This window comes from Siphateles boraxobius, unplaced genomic scaffold (genome assembly GCF_051911475.1).
Source record: "Siphateles boraxobius isolate OS27281-9 unplaced genomic scaffold, OSU_SipBor_1 68, whole genome shotgun sequence".
In the NCBI taxonomy this organism is placed as follows: domain Eukaryota; kingdom Metazoa; phylum Chordata; class Actinopteri; order Cypriniformes; family Leuciscidae; genus Siphateles; species Siphateles boraxobius.
The window spans coordinates 5,887,501-5,906,867 of record NW_027509195.1 but is presented as its reverse complement, the minus strand read 5'-3'; the positions used below and the strand labels follow the sequence as shown (position 1 = coordinate 5,906,867).

Below are 19,367 nucleotides of genomic sequence, written 5' to 3'. Positions count from 1 at the left end.
TACAGTAATTTTCCATCATTAGAAACGAAGAAATGGTGACTTGTGAATCTCTGTGTTAAGATTACAGTATTCTTTGGGGATTGGAAACCAAAGCTCCCCTGTTCCCGACCCCGGTCCTGCATCTTTCTTTCGCTCTCCCCTTCCTCTCTTGTTCTTATTTGATGTCACTGTAAGTGGAGTCTCTGGGTGGGCTTGGACGGTATCGGGTCTTGGACTGACTGACTGCTCCATCATGTTGTTTTCTGGCAACACTACAGACAAATGATCAAGACACATCCATTCCTTTGCTCCGTAGCGGAACAGAGCGATCTGGATATGCCATATGCTGTTAAACGGCAACGGTCCTGGTTTCCATCCCTCCTGTCCTGGCAGGTTTAAAGACAAACTGTTGAGATTATCAAAAGTAGTTTAAGAGCAGAAACAACATCCCAGCTTCCAATGGGAAATCATTTATGTGTGTGTGAGTGAGTGTGTTTGTTTATATCCAGCATCTCTGCAGTACGTGATAAAAATTTTAAGACACATTCATTTTAAGTATAGATTGGACATTTGTTTTGGTAGACCAGCATGTGTGATTTCCGTACAGGTTAATTAGTATAGAGGTCAATTACACAGCGCCCTCTAGTGACTGACTACAGAATTGCGTGAAAACTGCGAAGGCACTGCCACGATTCTCGTTGTTTTATCACTTGCACTGTGATTTAAAGAAAGAATCTTGACAAGACTCTGTTGTCCAAAATCTATTTTTTTTTATTCATTTTAAAAAAATCAACTTCTGTGAATGAAAGTCTGAGACCACATGGAAAATCTGTGATTCAGAATCAAATAAAGAAAATAATCTAAGCTTTAGGATTTGAAAACAAAGACACATGATGTGATGTTAAAGGAGCAGTAAATGTTTCAGATTATGCACTATTTCTTATTCACTAATAAAATAGTGACATCATGTCACAAATCTTTTGTAGGCTACTCTGTACAATTTTATGAAGTTCATGTAGCTCGAGTACTATTATCATTAAAACAAAATGAAGATGAACCTAATTTTATATCATTATCTTCGTTATATACATTATTATGTATATTTTGTGTACTAATATTAATATTTACTTCACTCAAATATGCTGATAATAGTAAATGAACGTTGTTTTAATTACAATTGAATTGAATGATGCAAAATGTAAGCATTTTCACTGGTGGACAGAAGTTTGGACCCCATTGTTGCTTTGTTCGCAAATCACAGGTAGCCCATTGTTCTTTCATGCAAGTTGCCATTTTAGGATGACTGAGCTAGTTTCTGCAGTGTTGGATGTCTTTTGAGTTACATAAACATTTATGCAGCAGTATTTTTTTAAAGGGAGATTCACCATGTCTTGTAAATCTGTCTCATTCTTTGAAGTCTTATCTGGGTCGAGACGTTGATGGTAGTGCTGGAGTGATGCTATGGAATCCCAGGCCTCTGTGTGTGAGTCTGTGTGTGTTCCTACACTATGAGGGGCCCCAGAAGACCCTGCTACATATTTTACTGTTGAATGATTATGTCATTGATCAAATTTAAAAGGTAAAAACAAAATTCTCAGTCATTTGAAATACATGACGTACATTAATCAGTCATTTAAAAGTAATTGAGAAATTTGAATTGTTTCATTGAGGGGCATCCCTGTATTATTAGAGTGATAAACTATTATTAGTAGCAAAAAAGGGTATATCCCATGTCTAGCATCTGTCTGCCTGTGCCTGTGCATTTTAACAAACTATTGTTATTAGCAGGAAAGGGTATTCATTTATTTATTTAAAAACCAGTGCATTTTTAAACACACAACTCAACTTCAAGTCATGACAAGTAATTACACACCCAGTATGTGCTGTAATTGTACAGACTCCTTTTATTTATTTATTGAAAGCCATTCATAATTCCTGCTGCATTTGTAATATTTAAAGGCAATCCCTTACCTTATTCATTATCATAAGTGAATAATGATGAATGGTTCCTTGGTAAATCCCATAGGCCAATAGACTGTTAAAACATGCGCTATTACACCCCACAGTGGACATGAGGCGGATCACATCTCTGAGCACTACAGTTATATACTGAAGCATATTTTGTTGCTTTGAACCCAGTTCGCATAGATCTGTCACCGTTTGCTATGAAGATTGTTGTAGCCTAATTGCTCTCTTTGGCCCTCTATAAATCATTAATATATGCGATTAAATAGTAATTTGCCTATCCCAGCATAAACAGACATGATTTGTTATAAGTTATGTTGCTATGGTTTGTTATATACTCCAAATTATATAAAATAGATCCATGTTTTTAATTGTTGCTCTCCCCTTATTTGTCGTTTATTTTATTGCCATTGTTATTTACTGTTATCTCTTATTTTAATATTGTTATTGTTGCTGCTACATGATGTATGGTGACCTTGAGTGATTTGAAATAAAATACATTATTATTATTATAAAGATGACACATAGAGCTGTTTTTTTGCTGTCCACTTTGTGTCCTCAGTCAGGAGGAGACCCACAGCTCTCTGGCTTGGTCTACTGCGGAATCAGAAATCACCGGACAGATATTACCAGCATCTTGCTGCATTAATGAATAGCTCATGCTGTACCAGAGCCCTGCTGCCCTGACCTGGTCTGTTCATTCTCCTATAGACCCAAGTTTATTTCAGCCTCAACACTCCGGACTCTTTGTTGTGGAGAGAGTTGTGATCCCTAACTTTAAATGCATCGGCAAGGATACATACTGTATGTGTATCTTCCTTGAAGCTTGTGCGCAGCACCAGATGGAGTATGCATGCATTTTTGTACTGCTTTTGGTTGGGAGATCTGTGGAAACTAGAGGGTTTAAACATGGGTAGATGGAACTGAGAGTGCTATAGATTTATTATTTCAGTAATCTGATAACCTGTAGGACAGAACAGGGTTCAATCAATGGGTTGTTGGTTGAACGGAGGTTGATCAAAATGTAAGCTTACAGTTAATTGTGAGAAAGGGGTTGGTAATTTTTGTTACATGGCTTCTTAAAATATATATATTGTTTCCTTGAGTACCTTTACAAAACATAACAATGGTTTCGTGTACTGTAGTAAAACAGGTTTTTGGCGCATGGTTTACATTCCACAAATTAACCATGCTTTCAGTCTAATCTTGCCTTTGCTATATTATTAGGTGTTCAAGCACGAAGTGCTGAAAACCTATTGTAATTGTACTGATTTTTATTATTAGGTGTTCAAGCACGAAGTGCTGAAAACCTTTTGTATTTGTAAGGATTTTTATTATTATTATTCTACGCTAAAACGCATCGTGCAGACCAAACCGTAAGTGCTACAGATGTGATATTTGGGATTAAGGTAGCACAGAAATCGAGGAGAGGTTGAGAGAGTATGACACCGATTGGCCCATAGGTGTCGCTGTAGCAACAAAAACGCGAAACTGTTGTATGTTGTACACTCAAGTGTATTATATCATTGGAAAGCTGGACGCCTGACGAACAAAACGTATATCTCCGATTTCATTTCCGTCATGAGAGATTTTCCGCCATTTTGAATTTTGTCAAAAAAATACTTTTGCGGACTAGTCCCTGGTTTTTTGCCCGATCAGAACCAAACCGGTGCAGAAATGTTTTCTGGAGTCTGAATATCAATAATTATCGAAAAAAAGTTGAAATTTTGATTCAGGGTCGCCAGGGGGTGCAAAATGAACGTTGTGGGCGGAGCCTATTTTACTAAAATGGCTATAACTCCAGAAGTAAATGAGATAGCTTCACCAAACTCGGTACACATGTGAATGAGTTCATTTTGAGGTTACAGTAAAAAAATTGCGTCGATCTAACACTAGGTGGCGCTATTACATTAAAAAAACATAAAAATGACCATGACCACCTGACCGTTAGTCCGATTGACTTGAAAATTGGTATGCAGTGCCTTGGTCCAAGGCCCCATGTATGTATATACGGACATTGGCGTATCTCAAAAAACATGGCCGCCATCGGCCAATGAAGTTTGAGCACCAATGAGACGGGTTAACGGAGGCCAATCGGAACGAAACTCGATGGGCATGTTCGACTCATGGCCCAAGAGGTCTGTAAGAGTTTTGAAAGAAATCGGCCACTAGTTGGCGCTAACGAGTTTTACGGCTCTGTAATCACATGGTGTGGTACACATCCCCATAATATGCATATCATCTGATAGATCTCCTCATGCTGAACAACTTTGCCTCTAGAACCATTGCTGTCAATCAAACCGTTCATTAAATATTCACGAATATATTAAAAACCTACTTTTGCAAACCTGTCCTAGGTTTTCCCCCGATCGGAACCAGACCAGTCTAGGACAATTCTCTGGACTCTCTAGATTAATAATTATCGAAAAAAAAGTTGAACTTTGCCCTTTGGTTCACTATAACAGGGTCATTTAGAAAATGGGCGTGGCAAAATTCACTCAAAAGCCTATAAATCATAAATAAAAAATTGGTGAGCATATGTGACATAACATCATTAACAAGCATGCAAAATTTTATGGAGATCGGACAATAGGTGGCGCTATAACTGTTAAAAAGCTTTAAAACCATATCTTTCCTATGGTAAATTGCCTGTATTGGCTGTAAATGGTCTTTTCCATCTATTATGTCAGTGGTTAAATTAATGCAAAATAAAACTTAATGTCTTTTGATGCTTTTGTGCTTAACGGCCTTAAAGGCCTTAACTGCTTGAACACCGCTAAATGCTGCTTGCAGCTTTAATTATATATATTATTACTATGCTTTTAGAACAAATGCCATACTTGAACTAAGGTTACTTCAGTAAAACCATTATGAAAATGTGGTCAATATGGTTTTACTACAAATAACATTGTGGCAAGTAGTGCGGGGCGAAGGCCGCGAGAAAAGGGCGTGAGGCCAGTAGCGATTGATAATGAGCGCCACCTGCGTGCCGCACCGGCCTTGTATCTCACGGAGGAGCTACGGAGGCATAAAAGGGGGAGCGACGACAGTGAAGGACGAGAGAAGACAAGGCCTGGACTATTTTACGTTATGTTTTGTTAATGTGTTCGGCAGTCATCCGTGTGGGGCTACCGCTTTAACTTTCGTTTTGTGTTTTTCCGCCACCATTCACTGTAGGCCGGAGCCTACTGCCGTTCGCTATGATGGGGAAGAGCAGGGAACAGGGTACTCCTGTTAGAGCACAGGCTTGTGTGGCAAGCAGGGCGGGACCAAGGGCCATAAGAGAACGGTGTGAAACCAGTGGCGATTGATAATCAGTGTTACCTGCACGCTCACCGGAGCTACGGAAGCATAAAAGGAGGAGATAACCAGGCCTAGACTTTACGTTATGTTTTGTTTGTGCGTGCAGCAGTCGTCCATGAGGGGCTGCCTCTTACTTTCATTTTGTGTTTGTTTTATAATTCAAGTCTTTCAATGTTCGCCGGTTCCCGCATCCTTCTGCCCTGATTCATCATACCTTGTTACAAACATGTACTCATGCACTCACAATTGGATTGAGATCTGGAGACTGTGGAGGCCATTTGGGTAACCAGTTTTAAGAAACCAGTTTGAGATGATTTGAGCTTTGTGACGGTGCGTTATCCTGCTGGAGGTAGCCATCAGAAGATGTGTACACTGTGGTCATAAAGGGATGGACATGACAGCAACAATACTCAGGTAGGCTGTGGCGTTTAAACAATCCTCAATTGGTTCTAAGAGGCCCAAAGTGTGCCAAGGAAATATATTCTCACACCATTACACCACCAGCAGCCTGAACCATTGATGCAAAGAAGGATGGATTCATGTTTTCATGCATGGCCAAATTCTGTCCCTACCATCTAAATATTGTAGCAGAAATCGAGACTCAGACCAGGCAACGTTTTTCCAGTCTTCTATTGTCCAATTTTCTGTGAGTCAGTGTGAATTGTAGCTTCCGTTTCCTGTTCTTACCTGACAGGAGTGGCACCGGTGTGGTCTTCTGCTGATGCCCATCTGCTTAAAGGTTTGAAATGTTGTGAGTTCAGAGATACTCTTCTGCAGACATCGGTTGTAACTTGTGGTTATTTAAGTTACTGTTCCTTTCTATCAGCTGGAACCAGTCTGCCCATTCTCCTCTGACCTCTGGCTTCAACAAGGCATTTTCTCCAACAGAACTGCCACCGACTGGATATTTTCTCTTTCTCAGATAATTGTCTGCAAACCCTTGAGATGATTGTGCGTGAAAAGCTCAGTAGATCAGCAGTTTCTGAAATATAGACCAGCTTATCTGCCACCAACAAGCATGCCACGTTCAAAGTCACTTAGATCACCTTTCTTCCCCATCTGCTTCGTTTCAACTTCAGGAGATCATCTCAACCTAATTTTTTTTTTTTTTTGTTAATTATTATTTTTTTATTATGCAATCAAATACTTACATTTGACTGATACAACAAAAAACACCAAGGCCACATAAATAAACATATGCACACAAAACATACATAATAGCAGTGTGTGCAAGTATAACTGGGTGTGTAAGTGGAAATATCTTAACAGAGGAACATCTTACAGATACAATAGATGTAATAAAAATTAATACATAAATAATAATAAACAAAAAAATTACTGATGAGGATGAGGAAGATATGATAATATAGTCTTATATAAAATTACAATAATAGTAATAGTAGTATCAATAATAATAGCAACTAGTCTTTTCATCAGGAATGAGGGGGAGGTTGGAGGACAAGGAAGAGGACAAATAATAACAATAATAATAGTAATAATGGCAACAACATTAATAAGGCTATTACTAATGTGGTATTAAAAAAAGGCTGCCTCCGATCCCTCTTTGGCCACGGCATAAGTTAGCCCCCCGCCCACGCCACACTACAATGGGCCACCAAGAAGAAGCGCTCCGGGGCCCAAGGCCCCCTTCATCACCAAGAGCACTCCCCACCTCCGGCTGCTACACTCATGCCATGCTTACCATGTTTGTTTGCTGTTTTTTTTCTTCCCTTTTATTTATTTTTTTGCTCGTGATGGACGTATATGTATGTCAGCTAGTGTGTTGCAATTAAAAAAACCGAGACATGTAGCGTGGAACCAGCTCCACTTATCCTGTGTATGTGATTTTTTTTTATTTTTTTATTACTACTATTATTATTATTGTAAATGATTATAATCATCTCAGCCTTGATGCAATGCATTGAATTGCTTCCATGTGATTGGCTGATTAGATATGTTAACGAGCAGTTCAACAGGTGTACCTAATAAAGTGGCCAGTGAGTGTAAATTAACTATGGTTACTGTTGTAAAACCATGGTTAAATGTGTGGTTACTTTGCTTTTACTCCAAAATATAATGGTTTTTACACTAGCTACTATAGTAAAACCACAATTCATTTTTCTAAAGGTGCACAGTTAGAGATTTGAGTAACGTTAAAATGAGTGTATGGAGGTTGCCCTGTGTGGGCAATCTGAGGAACCTCAAATGCTGCTTCAAGGTTTTGCAAAGCAACATATGACGTCTTGATACAGATCATTCAGTTTGATAATTATTATCATAAAATATGAGGATTTAAAAAGACACCAGGTACGTGTGTACGTAGTAAATAAACACATCCAATTTCCCCATGCCCCTCCAATGAAGCTGAATAAAGGCCTTTGGTTCCTTGAGATTGAAAGAGCAAATCAAAGCAGAATAAAGCGGCTTTGTGTGTCTAAAGGTTCTCTATATCCTTCTGAGGTTTTTTTTTCTTTGTGGTCGGGCAGGTTTAGTGGGATTTCAGCAGGACCGGTTTATCCAGGGGAAAACTGGTGTTTGTGTGCCGCTGCGAGGAACTGCTCAAACCTGTGCTCCTTGTCAGTGGGGAGGAGGAGCGGGAGGAGAGGAGCGCAGGGCGTATTAAACACTCTTCTTTACCTTTCCTCTGTATGTTTTTCTCGTTCCCAATAGTTTTCCATCCGATGTAACTCTCCGAGGGGCTCCGGAGGACACTGGCGTGACGAGGAGACCGACAGCATCGCGTGATTGGCAGGTGACGTGATTCACGTCCACAAGGTGGCACGGGGTGAGTGAACTCATTTCACCTGAACACACTGTATCGATCAGGTGTCATGTGTGTTTGATAGATATTTATTGAGCAATTGCATGATGTGATCAGTCATCAATAACGCAACACATAAATTCACACCCATATATTTCCAGATGAAACACAATCACCCATTCAAGCTATTTCAGTTGGGTGGAGTGACTTTAGAATATTTCTTCTTTATTTGATCAGTGATATGAATTCATCTGGTCGTAGTATTGCATTTAATTCCATCTGCGTCTATCTATTTTTCTTATTAACAATATTGTTTCATGTGTTTTTCTGTTTTTATATTAACTGGAATATTCAAACTATACCAAACTATTAAAAGGTAATAATTGAATGCTAATAAGAATGTGGTGGTTAACTTTGTATCATAACTTCAGTACATGTTAAACATTTGATAAACATGATAAACACTTCCTTTCTTTCACTTGCTTGCTTCTCTCTCTCTCTCTCTCTCTCTCTCTCTCTCTCTCTCTCTCTCTCTCTCTCTCTCTCTTCTCTCTCTCTCTCTCTCTCTCTCTCTCCTATTTTGATTGTCATGCCTATGGTAATATACCACGTGATATTAAACTGATATTCCTCTGTTGACTTCAGCATGTAAAACGGACAACTCAAACATCCATCAAATGCCAAAAAACAAAAACCAAGCTAAATCATAGGCAGTGATTGCGTAATGCCTGTTCAGAATTCACTTTTACATCTTGCTGACCAACTGACTGATTTTGTATAACATTATAATATGTAATTTTCCACTTTTTAGTGACAGCATGTATGACCTCTGACCCCAAAAGGTCAAGGGCACTGGGGGCTCAGTGCTCAGATCTAATCTTTAGCACCTGTTTGTGTTTGCAAAATCTGTTAGTAATCATATTTGCAAAGTCAGCTCAAAGCAGTGGGTTTAAAACATTAGTGTGTGTGTGTGTGTGTGTGTGTGTGTGTGTGTGTGTGTGTGTGTGTGTGTGTGTGTGTGTGTGTGTGTGTGTGTGTGTGTGTGTGTGTGTAGATGTGTGTGAAATGTGAAGTTTGCAGATCTGAGAGACAGGTTCCCTCTTGCTCCTGCTGCTGTAACATTCACAACTGTTAGCTAACATATCCTGACATGTAGAGAGAGTGAAGGAGCAGGCGAAAATCTCTCAGATCAAAATGCAAAAACGATTGTGTGGGGGTGGGGGTGTGTGTGTGTAACCACACCCTCTTAAGAGCCCTCAGCAGCAGGCTGTGTATCTCTGTTGGCAGAAGTCTTGTAGAAGGGTTGGAAACCTGTAATTAGCTATTGTAATGTATTTAGATGTTTATATGAAGCTTTGCGGCAGATTTCCCACTTTCTTCATTCAAAATGAAACACCCTGCACTCAGAAAATGTGCTTGTTTGCAATCAGCTTTAAGACAAGTTATGCACTCTTACACACTGTAAAAAATGATATCAATAAGTTATGACAAAGTATGCTTTTACATTGCTTTAACTCATCAAAATAAAAAAGTCAGTTTAATGTCATTTAAGTTGAAATGACTTAAACTTCCAAGTTGATTGTTCTTAAAATTGACAGTGCAGGGAAACGTTTGTATCTGGCATAATTTACAGTGCCTAGCCTAAACTAAGCGTCTGTTTTGACTGTCACAGTATTTATATATAGTGCCATTCAAAAGTTTGGGGTTGGTAGGGTTTTTTAATGTTTCTGAAAGTCTCTTATGCTCATCAAGGCTTCATTTATTTGATTAAAAATACAGTAAAAACTAATATTTTGAAATATTATTACAATTTAAAAGAACTGATGTCTACTTGATCATATTTTGAAATGTAATTCATTCCTGTGATGTAAATTTCTTCAGAAATCATTCTAATATGCTGATTTGATGCTCAGGAAACATTATTATCTTATTATTATTACTATTATTATTAATAATAATGTTGAAAACCGTTGTGAGCAGCAAAATATTTTTTGTGAAAACCATACTTTTTTCTGGATTCGTGGATAAATAAAAAAAAGGTTAGTAAAACGTCATTTATTTTCAATTGAAATCTTTTTCAGCATTATAAATGTCACTTTGATGGGTTATGTACTGACCCCAATCTTTTGAACAATAGTGTATATATCAATTATGTATTCACATTTCAGCACATTGCAATCATTCTATGTGACTAAGCTTATACGTAAATCATGACAATCGCCAGGAATCGTTTAGTTTCAGTGCTCTGGTAAAGGTTTTTGAAGCCGTCATTTATGAGACAAATGAGTGGATGTTTGTAGATGGCACAGTTCAAGAAAAATTAGGTGAATGTCATGTAGAAGTTAGTGTGGTATGTGTCGAATTGAACCCTTCGGCGTATTACATGGGTCAAAAATAAACTTCCTGATCCTGTTTGTTTTTTAAGGTTAGCACACACACATGTTGTGAAAAAGCTATCTCTCCTTATTTCTTACTCTCTCGCTCTCTCATTTACACACACTAATAAATGCATACACAAATAAAGTTAGGCCTACTGTGCTCACCTTGCAAAACCGGTTAAGCAAGACCAGCCTTTTATAGCCTTGGTATATATGAGTGTAGAAATTCAAAGGTTCACCCAGGGCAACGGCAGAACGTGAACTGGCACCAACTGTTCTCTAATCAAGATTTGATTTAACGCATCTGCATCTCGTTTACAGTTTTCTAATATTTTTTCCTTCCTATCCTATCCGTAGGAAGACGAGTCAAGTGGCAGGTGTGCAGGAACACCAGCATGGCTGTGGAGAGCTTCTCTGAGCTCCTGCAGAAACTGCGGGAGGTCCATGACCATGAGTTAGAGGGTAAGACCGCCCTCCTTTTTTTGTCTTGAACAATTTTGACTGAGATTCCACCAAAGCATTTATCACTATATCTGTATTATTGACACAAAATATGGTCAAAACTCTGTTTAACATAGATGCACATTTCACAAACTTCCTTAACAGCAACAATCAACAGTAAAACATCTTTACATTACTACAAAAAAAGGTGTGGTGTCATTTACAGTTCTCTACGAAATCCAGTTTTTGCAAAAGGAATCTACGCAATTGGGAGTTTCGTGTGAGGGCGAAAAAGTTCCCAACGCAGATTTTGCTTGTGTTTAAATTATAGACCAATAGAAAGCTTCTTAGTTTGACAGTGACTTCTGTGAGAGTGTTGCTTCCTGAGATGTTCACAAGTCTTTCATCTGGAGTCCGAGTCAAGTCTGAAGTCTTTAAGCTGGAGTCTGAGGCAAGTCTGGAGTCTTTAAGCTGGAGTCCGATTCAAGTCTGAAGTCTTTGTCACTGGAGTCTGAGTCAAGTCTGGAGTCTTTAAGCTGGAGTCCGAGTCAAGTCTGAAGTCTTTATCACTGGAGTCTGAGTCAAGTCTGAAGTCTTTAAGCTGGAGACTGAGTCAAATCTGGAGTCTTTAAGCTGGATTCCGAGTCAAGTCTGAAGTCTTTGTCACTGGAGTCTGAGTCAAGTCTGGAGTCTTTAAGCTGGAGTCCGAGTCAAGTCTGAAGTCTTTAAGCTGGAGTCCGAGTCAAGTCTGAAGTCTTTAAGCTGGGTTCCAAGTCAAGTCTGAAGTCTGTATCACTGGAGTCTGAGTCGCGCCTGAAGTCTTTAAACTGGAGTCTGAGTCAAGTCTGAAGTCTTTATCACTGGAGTCTGAGTCATGTCTGAAGTCTTTAAGCTGGAGTCTGAGTCAAGTCTGAAGTCTTTATCACTGGAGTCTGAGTCAAGTCTGAAGTCTTTATCACTGGAGTCTGAGTCATGTCTGAAGTCTTTAAGCTGGAGTCCAAGTCAAGTGTGAAGTCTTTAAGCTGGAGTCTGAGTCAAGTCTGGAGTCTTTAAGCTGGAGTTCGAAAAAAGTCTGAAGTCTTTGTCACTGGAGTCTGAGTCAAGTCTGGAGTCTGAGTCAAGTCTGAAGTCTTTATCACTGGAGTTTGAGTCAAGTCTGGAGTCTTTAAGCTGGAGTTTGAGTCAAGTCTGGAGTCTTTAAGCTGGAGTCCGAGTCAAGTCTGAAGTCTTTGTCACTGGAGTCTGAGTCAAGTCTGGAGTCTTTAAGCTGGAGTCTGAGTCAAGTCTGAAGTCTTTAAGCTGGAGTCCGAGTCAAGTCTGAAGTCTTTATCACTGGAGTCTGAGTCAAGCCTGAAGTCTTTAAGCTGGAGTCTGAGTCAAGTCTGAAGTCTTTATCACTGGAGTCTGAGTCATGTCTGAAGTCTTTAAGCTGGAGTCCAAGTCAAGTGTGAAGTCTTTAAGCTGGAGTCTGAGTCAAGTCTGGAGTCTTTAAGCTGGAGTCCGAAAAAAGTCTGAAGTCTTTGTCACTGGAGTCTGAGTCAGGTCTGGAGTCTGAATCAAGTCTGAAGTCTTTATCACTGGAGTCTGAGTCAAGTCTGGAGTCTTTAAGCTGGAGTCTGAGTCAAGTCTGGAGTCTTTAATGCCGGGCGTACACCAAAGGATTTTCACAGTCCCAGACTAAAGACCGGCAGTCTTTAGGAATCTTACTGGAGTCTCGGCGCGCTCCCGTCGTCTCGATCGTTAAATGTGAGGTGATAATCTGTAGTCGGCGACCCGATTTATGCCAGTCTTTCTCTAGTCTTTCATATCAAACATGTTTGATATTATCGCAAGTCTTTAGTCTGAGACTAAAAACTTTGAACCCAAGTCTTTAGATGTGAGCTGATAATCTTATAAAGTCTTTTCTAAATCTTTTCAAAGTCTTTAGGTGTACAAAAAGCATAAGATGGAGTCCGAGTCAAGTCTGAAGTCTTTGTCACTGGAGTCTGAGTCAAGTATGGAGTCTTTAAGCTGGAGTCTGAGTCAAGTCTGAAGTCTTTATCACTGGAGTCTGAGTCATGTCTGAAGTCTTTAAGCTGGAGTCCGAGTCAAGTCTGAAGTCTTTATCACTGGAGTCTGAGTCAAGTCTGAAGTCTTTATCACTGGAGTCTGAGTCATGTCTGAAGTCTTTAAGCTGGAGTCCAAGTCAAGTGTGAAGTCTTTAAGCTGGAGTCTGAGTCAAGTCTGGAGTCTTTAAGCTGGAGTCCGAAAAAAGTCTGAAGTCTTTGTCACTGGAGTCTGAGTCAAGTCTGGAGTCTTTAAGCTGGAGTCTGAGTCAAGTCTGAAGTCTTTATCACTGGAGTTTGAGTCAAGTCTGGAGTCTTTAAGCTGGAGTCTGAGTCAAGTCTGGAGTCTTTAAGCTGGAGTCCGAGTCAAGTCTGAAGTCTTTGTCACTGGAGGCTTAGTCAAGTCTGAAGTTTTTAAGCTGGAGTCCGAGTCAAGTCTGAAGTCTTTATCACTGGAGCCATAGTCAAGCATGAAGTCTTTAAGCTGGAGTCTGAGTCATGTCTGAAGTCTTTAAGCTGGAGTCAGAGTCAAGTCTGAAGTCTTTATCACTGGAGTCTGAGTCAAGTCTGAAGTCTTTATCACTGGAGTCTGAGTCATGTCTGAAGTCTTTAAGCTGAAGTCCAAGTCAAGTGTGAAGTCTTTAAGCTGGAGTCTGAATCAAGTCTGGAGTCTTTAAGCTGGAGTCCGAAAAAAGTCTGAAGTCTTTGTCACTGGAGTCTGAGTCAAGTCTGGAGTCTTTAAGCTGGAGTCTGAGTCAAGTCTGAAGTCTTTATCACTGGAGTTTGAGTCAAGTCTGGAGTCTTTAAGCTGGAGTCTGATTCAAGTCTGGAGTCTTTAAGCTGGAGTCCGAGTCAAGTCTGAAGTCTTTGTCACTGGAGGCTTAGTCAAGTCTGAAGTTTTTAAGATGGAGTCCGAGTCAAGTCTGAAGTCTTTATCACTGGAGCCATAGTCAAGCATGAAGTCTTTAAGCTGGAGTCTGAGTCAAGTCTGAAGTCTTTCTCACTAGAGTCGGAGTCATGTCTGAAGTCTTTAAGCTGGAGTTCGAGTCAAGTCTGAAATCTTTATCACTGGAGTCTGAGTCAAGTCTGAAGTCTTTATCACTGGAGTCTGAGTCATGTCTGAAGTCTTTAAGCAGGAGACCGTCAAGTCTGAACTCTTTATCACTTTATCACCAAATGAGCCGTGCAGCTGCACCACAGTATAATGTGACTAAGCTTTGTGGATGCGATGTCTCATGATATCGTCGTTCCGGTGTCTTTAATTTATTTCCCACATTCTTTGCATCTAGCCAATTTGACATGTTAATAAACCCAAATGAACAAATGGCACGGTTTCTCCCGTCATGTTTCATGGGACTTTCATTATGATATTTCAGAGTTACACGCAACGCAATACACAGACTTACATAATCAAATTCTATGACAAGGGTCCGAAGTCCAACTACCGCGACACGTGGGGGAATAGCCATGACGCAGATATTATAAAACCATTCAAATAAAACACTTTTTTTTTTATCATATTAGTAGATAAGGATTAAAGACTTGAGTAGTTTTTAAAATATTCATGAGTCCTTTGGTCGAGTCCGAGTCAAGTCTGAAGTTTATTAAAATGCGACTCGAGTGCGACTTGAGTCCGAGTCTTTAACTCGAGTGCCCATCTCTTGTTGCTTCCATGCATCCAGTGTTGGGACGCATTACATTTAAATTTACAACAAAATATCTGAGCTACTTTGTTTTCCCATTTATTGACACCTTCATGTTGAGAGAAATCGGAAGTGAGTTGCGGAGACGTTAATAAACCATGATGCTTATTGTAGTTCTACTTTAATGTGAGCATTTTCTCTTCTCATTTGCATAAAAACAGATCCAGTGTTCCTCAAAATTGCTTAGTATGAAATTGACACTTCTTTTTAACTTTTTTGAACACAAAAGGAGATAGTTTAATGAATAACGGTGGGGTGAATTCACATTGTGACTCACATTAATGCCTAAAAATTGTGAAAAAAAAAAAAAAGGCAAAACATGATATGTAAACACTTGTAAAATCATAACTGCCTCCTCTGCTTTCCTTTGTGCCATCCAGCGCTTCACTCTCCAGTTGTCCAGATTCACTATGTATGTTTCTCTCTCTACAGTGTTGCAGGAGAAAGTAATGGAGCTGACAAATAAAAAGAATATGTGAGTGTAAATACCATATTTTTCAAGCTAAAATCGATTGACATCAATTTGACGTCCATGTCATTAATGTTTTATGTGCGTTCTGTTGTAGCGATACAAAGCGCATGGAAGAACTTTACAACAGGAACCAGCAGATGAGAGAACAGCAGCGGATTCTCACTGAGAACATCAAACAGCTGGAGAACAGGTTTGTGAGTTCATTCGTAAATGTAATCTCACATACCGCTGCCCACATTGAACGTGTCTTGTCGATCCTCAGGTTGCGGGCCGGGTTGTGTGACAGGTGCACAGTCACTCAGGACGTGGCTAAAAAAAGACAACAGGAGTATGAAAACTCTCAGCTCCAGAGTCTGCAGCACATCTCTGTACTGGGTGAGCTATAAATAGAGCCTTTATGTGAAGAAGAAATAGTGTCATTGACACAGTGTTGTTATTGTTAACTAAAACTATTAAAACGTTTGGTGAAATAAAAATCAAATATAAATATTATAAGAAAAACGTTGGAGTTGAAGTTTGTCGAAGGACTTAAAATGATTCAATTTAAACTAAAATGAAAACTAAATATATATCTAAAAATACTAAAATAATAATACGTTTTACTGGTAATCCACTGTATGAAGAATTTTTGGGTTATAATATGTCTCAGTTTACTTTATTTTGCACCCACTAGTAAAAAAAAATATCAAAAATTATGTCTGGTGTCTGAATAATTTTTGGTTTGACTGTTTACATGTTACAAACAAACATATAATAAAACCACAACATTCATGGGTCAGTCACTCTTTATAGTTTTTACTTTATTGTTATGGAGTTCTTCACAGAGGAATATATGAATATTGAAGATATTCCTGTTTGTTCACTGTTGCAGTGAGTGAGATGAATGCTCTAAAGAAAGAAAATGACAGACTGAGAGAGGAGCTGAAGGGCTTGAGGGATCTATCGACGTGAGTTCTTGGCATGCTTCCTTGGCATTTGTGTGCTATCATCTACTGTTGTTTATCATGGGAATGTTCAGATCCTGTCACACAGTGGCGCAATCTGATTTACTGTAACTGTAGTTATGCGACACTGGCCAACATATTGCGGTCTGTACCAAATGGTCACTTTGGCTTGCGATCATGTATATAATAGTCATGAATGAAAATACAAGCTTCCTCCTTTTACCTTTCAGTCGGCAGAATGGCCATTCAGAGGACACAATCAGCCCAGAGATCAAGATGTCACCTGACACAGCAGCGGCTGCTGTGACTCTACTGACCTCAGGGCTGAAGTCCAGCAAACCTCCACCAGGGGACGCCACTGTACCCGCAGCGACTGTGAAACGAGAGACAGTCAACAGCCCAACTGACAGTCAGGGTAAGTTACAGTGGACATTTCTGACATATGAAAACAAATGCTATACTATACAGTACCGGTCAAAAGTTTGGAAACATTACTATTCTTAGTAAGTCTCTTTGGGCCCAAAAATTGTTCAGACACTTTGACCTGACCATGTTTTGCTTAAGTGTTATTTTCTTTTTTCTGTGATAATGTGAGAAATGTTGAAGGTGTCTGAATAAATTTTGGTTTGACTGTATTATACAGTGTAGGATGTGTGCCTGGTACTGGCAAACATTCTTTGCATGCTCCCAAATGTACTGATGAAAACATCTGTAATATCCTTTTTCTATTCAGAAAAATCATCTGATCACAGATTCATGCAAAGCTGGGGCAAGGCGTTTTCATTTGTAAGCAGTAATTTGTTCTTTTAAATACTGTTTTTGCTGTTTCAAGTTGGTTGTTCCATTGTGTCTCATTGGTTGCTGAAATGTGTGTTTCTCTCAGGAATCTAATAAGACCATGTTGCCCGCCGCAAGCCCTGTGAGATGGGGGAATGAACACGGCACTGAAAGGAGGTGAGACGACTCGTTGACACTAGACACAGACAAAAGATTGTGACCCATCTTAATGCTTCGCCTCATGTGCCCACAGACCTGCCAGCGTGGACTCGGTGGAGCACCGACAATCCCCTTTGTCTGCTCTTGTCCCATCTCCTCTTAGACTACTGAAGAACAATCCTATTTTTTCTTCTGCTGCCTCTGAGGAACGTAGCAGCCGGCAACAAATCCACGCCCCCGTCCCCTACCGGCCGCTTCCGATCAAGACTGGTGGCATGTCTATCCCATGGCCACTCTCTGAATCCACTGACTGGGTAACGGTTGAAGCGGCCGGCTCTGGTGTTAGTGGTGGGATAGCGGTTAATTCAAGCCAGAGCCCATTTTTAAGCTCAAGCTTACGACGTTTCCCTAAACTGGTCCCACTAAGCAGCACATCTCGCACGCACGGCTCAACGCCTGGCAGCCCTCGGCCCTGGTCCCGCAGAAACCTCTCAGAGCATGTAGAGAGTAGAGAAAAGAAAGTGACAGAGGTTGTTAAAGCGCCGCCCCAGTGGAGAGCCTTGGCCGCGCAGTCAGAGAGGATTTTTGGTGAGAATTTAAGAGAGGAGGAAGAGGAAGCGCCACTGGACCTGTCTGACTCAGGGCGCTCAAAAAGCCAAGAGAAAGAGAAAACACACTCACAGAGCGATGCATCTTCGCCTCTGTCTTCCTCACCACCTGCTACACTTTCATCGTCGTCTCAATGTCCATCGAGCCCTCAAAGTGACCAGCAGACAGCAGATAATAATACACAGGTAGACTTCAAATGATGCTTGAAAACATCCTCAATAAAGCCATTCCATTGGCTGAGCCTGATTAAAAAGTATAGCGTATCATGGTAACATGATTTTTAAATAATTAAAATGTTAATTATACTTGAACAAACATAATTATAAATTGCACATCACATTATATTACCAACTTTAAAGATTGTGAAGCTCAACATTTGTTTGTCTTCGGTTTGTAAGCTAACAGCTTTGCACTTAGCTCAGCTAAACCACAATGTCACAACAAATGAAACGTTTATCTGTCTTGGGTCTTCAGTTTTCTTTCTGGAAGCAAGCTAACACCGTAGCCTAACAGCTTAGCGCAGTGCTAACTGGTTAAGAAAAGCTGCTTCAATTAGCTAGAGCAAGATAGCGATAACTCACTATGTATCAAGCATTGAGGAAGGGGCATATATAGGATCTTGCACAACTAGTGGTCCCGGCTCGGTAACATGAAAAGGTTACTTCTGCTTTGGCTTGGTTTAGAACTAGAACAAACAGACTAAATTTCTAAACTGTCAGTAACTCAATATTAACTTCTTGTTTATAAAACTCTTTTAACAGTTGTGTTATATACTGTAACTGTTGGACAAGCAAACTAACGTTTCTCTGTGCTGTGCTTGTTCATGGAGCCTCGCACATGAAATATAGAAAAACAAAATTGATATTGTCACCACAAATAAAAAATTAGAGGCCACATTTTATGAATTTGTTCCCTCATTTTAGTTCAAACATGACTTCTAATTTGTAGCCATGATGTTTTAGTTTAACATGGCCACAATTTGCCTAAAATGAACAAATTAATTATTTTTGGGACCATGATATCTTTTTTCTTCTTCTTTAAATGTCATGTGCAGGTCTCCATATATGTTTGTATTAATGGGTATAAAAATAAAACTGACTGTGATGTTTACACAGCAGGAGGAAGCACAAGAAATATGTATAGAACAGGAAGAGTTAAAAGAAGGTGAAACATCTCAAGCCGCTGAAACCTCTTTCAGCTCAGAGAACAAGAAAATCCCATCACTAATCCTTTCCCTCCAACCAGGTAAGGCTTCACTCTCATTGGTCAGTTTAAGTTTAATTCGACTGTGTTTAATCGATCTGTTTTGTCTTCCAGTTGTGGTCATGGAGCCGCTTAAAGCTGGAGGACAGGTAAACTCAGCATTGAATGAATGTTATGTCCTTATATTGCATGCAGCTTTACTTGAGGTTTTCTGATATTATGAGATCAGTCGTGACTTTTTTGTGGTCACTGATCTTTTTTGAAGATCACTGATCTTGGGAGCAGACCAATGGAGCAAGAGGAGAAGGAGAACAACAACATTGAAACAAGCAGAAAAAGACCTGGGCAGGATACTGATGGTGAGAGGTCATCTTTTATTCATTCAATAAATACTTTAAGCATCTTCACTTCTGACTCATTATTCCGTCTTAGCTCTTTTCCTGCACTCGCTAAAGGAGAAGAAAATACGGCCGAGCAGAGGACCTCAAGGAAACCATGCAGCCCCAGATCAAGGATGAAGGTCTCTTTTTATTTTTTCCATGTTTTATGTTATTTGTCTGCCCTTAGTATTTTCATGAACACTGTTTTCTTTTTCAGTTTGCTTCATATATTCATTTTCTTTTCATTT

General features: G+C 39.7%; 1 protein-coding gene and 1 long non-coding RNA gene across 6 annotated transcripts in view; one reads left to right on the top strand and one right to left on the bottom strand.

Moving 5' to 3' along the window:
• Positions 1 to 19,367, top strand: part of rbbp8l (retinoblastoma binding protein 8-like) — a 34,408-nt gene that overhangs the window by 13,866 nt on the left and 1,175 nt on the right. For 4 of the 5 annotated variants that reach the window (XM_077214277.1, XM_077214275.1, XM_077214274.1 and 1 more), the window contains exons 9-22: positions 7,918 to 8,032; positions 10,744 to 10,848; positions 15,008 to 15,050; positions 15,142 to 15,237; positions 15,310 to 15,422; positions 15,919 to 15,994; positions 16,222 to 16,406; positions 16,725 to 16,777; positions 16,875 to 16,945; positions 17,022 to 17,721; positions 18,652 to 18,781; positions 18,854 to 18,888; positions 19,005 to 19,098; positions 19,172 to 19,259. In XM_077214277.1, coding sequence (XP_077070392.1) covers positions 10,782 to 10,848; positions 15,008 to 15,050; positions 15,142 to 15,237; positions 15,310 to 15,422; positions 15,919 to 15,994; positions 16,222 to 16,406; positions 16,725 to 16,777; positions 16,875 to 16,945; positions 17,022 to 17,721; positions 18,652 to 18,781; positions 18,854 to 18,888; positions 19,005 to 19,098; positions 19,172 to 19,257 — 1,749 coding nt within the window. In that variant the 5' untranslated portion in view covers positions 7,918 to 8,032; positions 10,744 to 10,781 and the 3' untranslated portion in view covers positions 19,258 to 19,259. Of the gene's footprint in view, positions 1 to 7,719; positions 8,033 to 10,743; positions 10,849 to 15,007; positions 15,051 to 15,141; positions 15,238 to 15,309; positions 15,423 to 15,918; positions 15,995 to 16,221; positions 16,407 to 16,724; positions 16,778 to 16,874; positions 16,946 to 17,021; positions 17,722 to 18,651; positions 18,782 to 18,853; positions 18,889 to 19,004; positions 19,099 to 19,171; positions 19,260 to 19,367 lie in introns of those variants that run through there. The other variant, XM_077214273.1, reaches the window with a different exon arrangement.
• On the bottom strand, positions 11,797 to 16,364 carry LOC143722768 (uncharacterized). Its single transcript, XR_013196993.1, has 3 exons — positions 16,215 to 16,364; positions 15,274 to 15,356; positions 11,797 to 15,030 (listed from the first exon to the last, which is right to left on the bottom strand). It is a non-coding gene; the product is annotated as an uncharacterized LOC143722768 (long non-coding RNA).